Source organism: Acomys minous, assembly GCF_964271855.1.
Source record: "Acomys minous genome assembly, chromosome: 15".
In the NCBI taxonomy this organism is placed as follows: domain Eukaryota; kingdom Metazoa; phylum Chordata; class Mammalia; order Rodentia; family Muridae; genus Acomys; species Acomys minous.
This window is the reverse complement of record NC_140497.1, coordinates 81300533-81309832: the sequence shown is the minus strand read 5'-3', so window position 1 is coordinate 81309832 and position 9300 is coordinate 81300533. Positions and strand designations below refer to the sequence as shown.

The 9300-nt window shown below is 47.3% G+C and overlaps 1 protein-coding gene across 1 annotated transcript in view; it reads left to right on the top strand.

Annotated features, from left to right (window-relative positions):
* Nucleotides 1–262: 262 nt before the first annotated feature.
* SLC1A6 (solute carrier family 1 member 6) overlaps nucleotides 263–9300 on the top strand; it is a 30196-nt gene continuing 21158 nt past the window's right edge. The window contains exons 1-3 of the mRNA XM_084758726.1: nucleotides 263–504; nucleotides 6188–6399; nucleotides 8116–8253. Of these exons, the coding sequence (XP_084614852.1) occupies nucleotides 6195–6399; nucleotides 8116–8253 (343 nt within the window). The 5' untranslated portion in view covers nucleotides 263–504; nucleotides 6188–6194. The remainder of the gene's footprint in view (nucleotides 505–6187; nucleotides 6400–8115; nucleotides 8254–9300) is intronic.

Below are 9300 nucleotides of genomic sequence, written 5' to 3'. Positions count from 1 at the left end.
CTCCCCCTGCCTCAGAAACACACTGAGGATGTGGGCGCCCGCTTCGCGGTACCAGCACCGGGTACCCCATGTACCCCAAGGGGGCCTGCTGTCCTCGGAGGACTTGGGAGGGGCAGGGGGCGGGCTCGGAGGCGCGGCTCGGCGCAGGGGCGGAGGCTGTGCAGGAGAGGTGGGTCACCCCGCCCGCTCCACGTCCCGCAGCTCCTGTGCGGCTGCGGCAGGGGGACATCCCAGAGGGGGTCCCGCCTCCCCCCCCCCCTCGCCCCGGACCCGCGCCCCAGTGCCCACGTGAGCGCAAGGCCAGCCCGCATCCCTCCGATTGCATAGCGCGTCCTTGCTCCACGCCGGTCCTTCTGTCGTCCTGTCCCCAACACAGACGCAGCGTGGGTCCCTGGAGGGTCCCTGCGGACCCGGCCCGGCGCTTCCGTAGGTTCTGGCTTCTGCATCCCGGAGCAGCGCGCAGGCCGAGGCGCGGGCAAGGCGGGTCCCGCTGACCCGAGGCTGGTGAGTGGGGCATTTGCCCCTGCGTGGGGCGGCTTTGGGTCCGAGTCAGGAGGGGGTCCCCTGTGCACACGGCTCCACTTTCTCCTTACATTTCCCAGTCCCTTTACAGGTAATGAACTTGCCTCTGCCCCAGCCCAGGTGAGTTTCCTGTGGCTAGATCCTTTGATTTCCTTTCCATCTCCCGAACTCCCCGTTTTCTAAACTCAATTCTCAGACAGTCCTATTTGCAATATTGAATCTGATGCCTTTCCTATTTCTTGGGTTAGACTCTCTCTTCCCTACCAGGGGTTCATAACCTCACTCCAGGCATGGCTGCTGTCTGGCCACCATTCCAGGGGAGCTATGTATGTATGGAGATGCTGTGTGCATGGTTGTACGTGTGTGATTTTTTTTTTTTTTTGGTGGGATTGCTTTCTAAGGAGCTGTGTGTAGCTAAGTATTTGAATGTTTTGAGTTTTGTGCGCTCAAGCGTGTGCTTGTGTACCTAAGAACTGTGCGAATGTCACTGTCTTTGTAATTTCATTTGTGTGGGGTATTTGTGCAGGAGACTCAAAGTATGTGGCTTTGAGTCTTATGGTGTGCATGGCTGTGGTGTGTGTGTGTGTGTGTGTGTGTGTGTGTGTGTGTGTGTGTGTGTGTAGACAGCCTTCGCATGGCTGATGCTGAATGCGTGGGGCTGCATTTGTGAGGGTGTGTGCGTGGTCACATGCCTGCTGGTGTGCATGAATGTAGCAAATATTTGTTTGTGTGGAGTAATTATGTGTCTGGTGTGGCACATATGGATTTGTAGTTCTGAAGGTTGTGTGTGGCCATATGTCTGAAGAGTCTGTTTGGGACTGGGTGTCCATAAAAGATTACGTAGGTGTCAATTGCCCACAAGATGTGAGGCTGTATTCAAGTGTGTGTGTGTGTGTGTGTGTGTGTGTGTGTGTGTGTGTGTGATTAATTTCTATCCTGTCTTTCCCTCCCCTTACTCCTCCAGGTAGCACAGCGTCACCATATGATGATGTATATATAGAAAGAAACCATTGTTTAAGAAAAGGCTTTGGAGATGGCTTAGTTATAAGCCTGAAAATGCAGGGAGGAAAGAAAAGCAAGTTGTTGAAACTCATAGGTTTAGGGCTAGAGAGATGACTCAGTGCTAAAGAGGACTTTCTGCTCTTTCAGAGGAGCCTGGTTTGATTACAAGTGTCGTGGGCTCTAACATCCTCTTCTGGCTTCCACCAGCACCAGGCATGTTACATGCAGGTCAAACACTCACACAATAAACACACACACACACACACACACACACACACACACACACACAGGGGGAGGAGGAGGGAGAGAGCGTGTGAGCTGTACAGCTTCAGGCTGCATCAGCAAATAAAAAGAAAATATGAAAAACACAAACAAACAAAAAGATATTTTCTGCATATGTCTTTTCTGAAGGCTGAAATGGAAGCCAACGCCACATCACATCACAATTTAGTTAAAAGTACTAATGGCCCCTCCCCCCTCCTGCTCTCTGAGTCAGAAGACAACAGCTCCCTATGTAGCCCAGGCTTGCCATTCAGGTGATGTTTCTCAAGTGCTGGGCCTACAGGCCTGCACCACCATGTGCTGCGCTCCGGCTCATACAAGTCTGTTTTTTTGATGAACCTTCTATCCTAGGATGATGTCCTGCTCTGTGGAGTTGGTGCCATTACACATCTATAGCCAATGTATGGTCAGCGTAGGAAACACACATTTCTTCTCCCCCAGGGCTTATTATGGTATACCGTGGCCCCTTTATTCTTTCTGTTGCTTTCTGGCCATGCTGCTAATAGCCCTTAATTCTTTCTGTTGTTTTCTGGCCATGCTGATAATAGCCCTTAGCTTTGGGTGTTAGCTGTGTAGTGAGATAGGCCCTTTCAAAGACCTCTCAGTCTTAAAAGTTTATCATTTGTTTGAGCATTAGGGGTCGTCTCCTAGGGGTGTCTGGCATAGTGCATTACACTCAAGAGTTAAGACAAGGAGGGAGACCCATGCTTGGGCTCTTTACCTTGCAGAGGTTAGGGATCCTGGAAAGGCTGTTTCCAGAACAGGTAGCTTAGGAGACAGGGGCAAAGAGAAGACCTAGATCCAGGAGAAACCAGAGCAAGTGACTGCCGTGATGAGAGATGCCTGAGAGCTCCAGGGTCCAAAGAGCTCCAGGAAGGCCCAAGGGGAGGATACTTTCAAATCAAGCATTTAAAAACATTGTTTAAAAACATTTATTACATTTTAGAAGCTTATAAAAAATTAGTTTCCATTATAGCACTTTCCCAAATGATTAATGTTAATTTTATAAGCCAGGTACACAAAGTCAAATGCTGTGCGATCTCATTCATGTGCAAGCTCCAAATCTTGACCTTGAACGAGTAGAGAGGAAAGTGGTGATTACGAGAGGAGAGACGGGGTAGGGGAGGGTGATGATAATGTTCAACAGTTTATCCTTTTATAAAGGATTAGAAGACAGAAGTTCGGATGCTCACAGTGCAAAGCAATGGCAAGTGTTTAATGGACTTGTTGGTGTGTTGGAGGTGTTATGGACCTTGGTCTGGCATCCTGTATTGCTTTTGTGTTATGAAAGATTTCACCACGCCCTGTGAGTGGGAGCAATTATTGAGTGTCCACTGAGCTAAAGAGGAAGAGTCAACATAGTGACAAATCACAGCTGCAGGAGTTTACAGTGATGTGGGCAGGCATAGAGAAGGTGTTGGAAGGTAGCCTTGTGTTTGAGCATCTGTTTGAGTTATCTGTTGGGTTTCTGCTTATTTATTTAAATTAAAAAATGTTAATTACTACCTGTTGGCTGACTCCCTGTCCCCTTCCTCCAATTTTGGGAAGGAACACATTGTTTAAAAACATTTATTACATTTTAGAAGCTTACATTTATTACATTTTAGAAGCTTATAGAAAATTAGTTTCCATTATAGCACCATGTACACTTGATGATTGCTATATTCCTGAGCACCCAGCACTCATTTAGGCTCTACTAGGCTATAGTCAGCATATATATATATATATAAAACATTTATTACATTTATTGTATGTGTGTGTGTGTGTGTGTGTGTGTGTGTGTGTGTGCACGCGCGCGCGTGTATATGCAAGGCAGTCAGGGGACAACTTATAGGAGTTGGTTCTCTCCTTCCATCACGTGGATCCTGAATTGAACTCAGGTCGCTAAGCTTGGCAGCACTCCTCTTTACTCATCAAGCCATCTGGTCCTCTCTACCCTCGCTTTTGTAAAGTCAGAGTTTATTTTTGTAAACAGTTTAAGTTTTGTGACCTCTATTTCAGCAACTCACCTTTGCCACGGGAGCCTGAAACACACAGTGGATGAACATAGCTGTGTGCCGGTACCATGACTGAAAAATGCCAACAGCACAGATCGATATAAGGCCAGATGTGGTCCACAAACTATCACATGTCAACTCCACTCCATCTCGCTGTTTTTAGGTCTCCTTAAGGCAATTTGTTCCAGGCGCACATTCTATCCTGGAGAGACTTCAAAACCAAAGAGCTCCAGGAAGGCCCAAGGGGAGGATACTTTCAAATCAAGCATTTAAAAACATTGTTTAAAAACATTTATTACATTTTAGAAGCTTATAAAAAATTAGTTTCCATTATAGCATTTTCTTGTATGTGCAAGTCTTTTACATGAAGCCATCGTATTTGCACAGAACCCGTTCCTGTCTTCTTACGTATTTAACCCACGTCTACATTACTTTTAGTGCCCAGCACAAGGCCTGCAAGATGGCCCAGTGGGTAAAGGTGCTTGCCACCAAGTCTAAAGTTCTAAGTTCAATCCCTAGACTTACATAATGGCGGAGGGAGAGAATGGAGTACCAAAGGTTGTCCTCGTACCTTGCATAAGTGCACCTGAACTGAATGGCACTGCTTGTTGTGCAGCGAAGGAAAGAGACAAGTGCCCAGGCTCCTATCTGCTTTGGACTCAGTTGAATGCTCTTGAGATTCATGGGTGACTCTGAGTTATCACTTAGTAACTGGGACCGTGGTGTCCAGAGGAGAGGGAGACATTACCTGTTTGCTGTGCAGCTTGCAGTCCTGGGTCTATGGGTGTTGAGAGCAAGTGGTGAGAAGCAATGCTGTGGCTTCAGGGGACCAGTCCATTTGGAGCAAAATCCTAACTGGGGCTTTAAAACATTGAGTACCAGGGCTTTGATTTGCGGGATACAGAGCATGGCAAGCCTAATTAGATGGTCCATCTTTTAGAAATGGGTGGATAACTTAGACAGACATGGAGGGCAACCATCTCAGTCGCCACTTGAGTAGTGGCAGCAAAACAATGACAAAACAATGACGAAGCAGTTCAAGGTTGCCCGTGGTGGCCTGCCTGGACTCCCAGCGACTTGCAAAGCTGAGCTAATCAGTACTGAGAACTGATCCTAGGGCCTTGCACATGGCAGGCCAGTACCCATCCACTGAGCCCTCTTTAAAAACAAATAATTTTATTTTCCTTTTTGATTACTCGTGTGTGTGTGTGTGTGTGTGTGTGTGTGTGTGTGTGTGTGTGTGTATACACATGTGAGTGCAGGTATCAATGAGGTCAGGAGAGGGCGCTGATCTCCTGGAATTGAGTTATAGCAGTTTTGAGCTACTTGATTTGAGTGCGGGGAATGGAACTCTGGTCTTCTGCAGGAATAATGTGTTCCCCTAACCACTGAGCCATCTTTTAACCTCTGGCTACTAGCTCTTTTTTTTTTTAAAAAACTTTTTATCTTAAGACAAGGTCCAATAAAATTGCAGGTGCTGACTGGCCTTGAACTTGTAACCCCCTGTCTCAGCCTCTGGAGTAGCCGGTATTAGAGGACTGCCCTAGCTTGGATTGAAAGCCACAATTTCCAAGCTGTTTTGGAACTTCCAAGTGTTTGGTTGCTAAACACATTGGCAAGTTTTATATTTACAAGCATTTTTTTTAACTTATGGAAAATACAACATCCCACTTTGGATACCTTTTTAAAAAAAGTAAGTTGATAAGGTTAAATAGATACCGGCAAATGTAAAAAAGGGACACAAAGTTTGAGGTATCATTCCAAAAGAGGTTCATGAACAAGCCAGGACCAGAATTGTCATTGTTTCTTTCCCACAGGAACCCATCTCTCCCCTGGTCATGTATACAAAGTAGCCACATCAGTTGGCTGCCCACTGTTTTCCAGGCATTTCGTGATTTTGTCCGAGTGAAAAACCGACTATGCGTGTTTTCCAGCTGGACATCCAACTGTTGTGGTTCGTGGGACTAGCCTAAAGGTGCCCTTCCAGGAGCCCTGAATGTAATGAAATAGACCCTCAGCAAAGTTCTGGCGCTTAGGTTTGAGAACTGCAGCAGCCCCCAGTTGTTTGAGATGATTTTAGTGAAATGAAGGGGGAGAGTGGAGGCAGAAAAACCTTTAAAATGTGCAATATTTGGTGTTTTTTTCTACCCTGTCTCTAACCACCCTCTCTGGTGTATGGGTCCGAATGCCTTAACCTTTTGCTGCTACGACATGAACACTGAATCCAATAGGTGAAGGTCTCAAGCATTCTGGCAAGGTAACATACCAGCGTATCAACATCGCCCCTCCCCTCACTCCTGAGCTGCAGTGCCCGGCCCTTCACCTTAAGCAAACCTTTTCGGGACTCCTCCCTCACCAGACCTGGTCTCCTCTGTCCCCCGCAGAGACGCGATGAGCAGCCACGGCAACAGTCTGTTCCTGAGGGAGAGCGGCCAGCGCCTGGGTGGTGTGGGCTGTCTGCAGAGCCTGCAGGACAGTCTGCAGCAAAGAGCACTGCGCACGCGCCTGCGCCTGCAGACCATGACCCGAGAGCACGTGCGGCGCTTCTTGCGCCAGAACGCCTTCATCTTGCTCACAGTCAGCGCTGTGATCATTGGTGAGCTCCGCTTCTGGGAGGCAGGACTTCTGTTAACTGCTCTCTCTTCGCTTGCTCTTTCTGGTGCTTTCATTTCACAAGCCTCTCCCCGAGCCCTTCTGAGGACACAAGGTGGAGAGGGCACACACATAGGCAAACACGGCTGCATGAACACGATGTGATGCCACATGTGTAGGTATGTACACAGATGCAAGTACACCGCGCAGACTTGCACGTTATGATTGCACACAGAAAAACCGTGCACATGTGTATAAATAGGCAGCAATCCATCATACACTTGGAGAGTGGCTTCAGCAAACAACACCCCATTTTACTTACGGAACTTCAGTGTCCACTGATTTGGGTACCCAGGGATTTGATTATTCACAAGCTTTTGTTGTCTGTAGATGCTGAAATACCTTAAATAAAACGAGGCTAATATTTAGATTGGCTCTGAGGCTATCTTGCTATCTAGGTTACTAGTTACAAAGCAATGTAACTGCTAGGTAAATAGTTGCTCTACTGTATCGTTGAGGGAATATAGACAAGAAAATCCACTCTACATGTTTAACAGACACAATTTTTAAAAATTATGTGTATGTTAGTGGGTTTCATCGCGACATCTTCATATCCACACACAATGTGCTTTGATCATATTCTTTTTCCTTCTCCACTCTTACCTAATCACCCATTGCCGGTCCCTTTCCTTTCTTCAAGTAGTCCCTCTTCTACTTTCATCATATACATTTTCCCCTAAAAATTTCCATATGTGTTTGATTAATTTGACAGTGTGGAACCCAGGGATACCAGGGCTAGCAGCTGTGTGAGATGTTGTGAGCACTTTCATGCTTATATATGCAGTCATGTCTACGTACTTAGGTGACTAAGTGCATATGCACCTCCATGTCTGAAAGTGATAACACAGACAGAAGAGTCACACTCTTATAGACACACCCAGAAAATGCATGCACATACCTTCGTATATGAGCCCACAAATTCAGCCATGCGAGATGCAGGGGTTGATGGATATATACATTGTATAAATATATGAAACATTTAAAATAAAAAACTTTCTTGAACAACAAAAAAAATGTAGCCACGCATTTATGTTCACAACTGAATGTACACTATCACATATACATGCACATGTATGCACAAATAGGTGCAGACATATATACATTTGCATACATTGTATGGTCTATACTTTTGTACATTTCTATAGTATACACATACACACCAATGCACACACACACCAATGCATGCACAGATGTATGTGAGGCACACATATCCATGTGCACACAAATGGAAACACACACCCATTTCCACAAATTCACAGCATGCACCCAAATACCCATGCTCAACAAATGTGTATACATACTCACACACAGACATGCACATACATACCCATTAACACACCCATGTACACACAGTCATGCACACACAATGCACACTCATGCCTAACACATACATACTCGTGCAAATACCCATGCACATACCCACACATGTACACACTCTCTTACACATGCCCTTGCATACATAGATACCCTTACCCCCCGACACACAAGCACACACATATACCCATGAGTACACAAATCCACACAACGTCCATGCACATAAATGTCCTCATAGAATATTCACTGCTCACCGCACCACACTCTCTTGGGGGATGGATAGACCGACCATGCCTGTGGCTGAGATCCACAGTCTGTTCCATGAACCCTTTCTTCCTGGCTCTAGGTGTCAGCCTGGCATTTGCCTTGCGTCCGTACCAGCTCTCCTATCGCCAGATCAAGTACTTCTCTTTTCCTGGTGAGCTGCTCATGAGGATGCTGCAGATGCTGGTGCTCCCTCTCATTGTCTCCAGCCTTGTCACAGGTGAGAGCCCACGCCATTGTGCATCTCCGTCATCTACCCAGCAGATGCTAGTGCTCCCTCTCATTGTCTCCAGCCTTGTCACAGGTGAGAGCCCACGCCATTGTGCATCTCCATCATCCACCCAGCAGATGCTGGTGCTCCCTCTCATTGTCTCCAGCCTTGTCACAGGTGAGAGCCCACGCCATTGTGCATCTCCGTCATCCACCCAGCAGATGCTGGTGCTCCCTCTCATTGTCTCCAGCCTTGTCACAGGTGAGAGCCCACGCCATTGTGCATCTCCGTCATCCACCCAGCAGATGCTGGTGCTCCCTCTCATTGTCTCCAGCCTTGTCACAGGTGAGAGCCCACGCCATTGTGCATCTCCATCACCCACCCAGCAGATGCTGGTGCTCCCTCTCATTGTCTCCAGCCTTGTCACAGGCGAGAGCCCACGCCATTGTGCATCTCCGTCATCCACCCAGCAGATGCTGGTGCTCCCTCTCATTGTCTCCAGCCTTGTCACAGGTGAGAGCCCACGCCATTGTGCATCTCCATCACCCACCCAGCAGATGCTGGTGCTCCCTCTCATTGTCTCCAGCCTTGTCACAGGTGAGAGCCCAAGCCATTGTGCATCTCCGTCATCTACCCAGCACCCAAACTTGGGAAAAGAGCCAGGGCTACCTCAGCCATACGAGCCTTTCCCAACTCATCAACTCAAGTCACGCCCGGGTCTTGCCTTCATCCTGCTGTCACGTGAATCACGTATCCCGATAACTTTCTCGTGCTTTTTCTAAAATACCATCCTGCCAGAGCTCAGGGTTATCCAGAAGGGAAAGAAAGACTGTGGAGGGCCAGGGAAGGGAGCTAAGATGTGGGGTAGATGAATAGGAGGTGGAGTGTGGGTGAACATGCAGGGTAAGGTACCAAGATAGAAGGTGGAGGAAGAGAAGCAGCCGTGGAAGGGTTGTGTGTCACTTCTTCTTCTTCTATATGGTAAATATTTTTGTCTTCAAGGGCCCATCTAATCTTCATTGCAATGGTTAAGTCTGATCTTGGAATAGAAGAGCA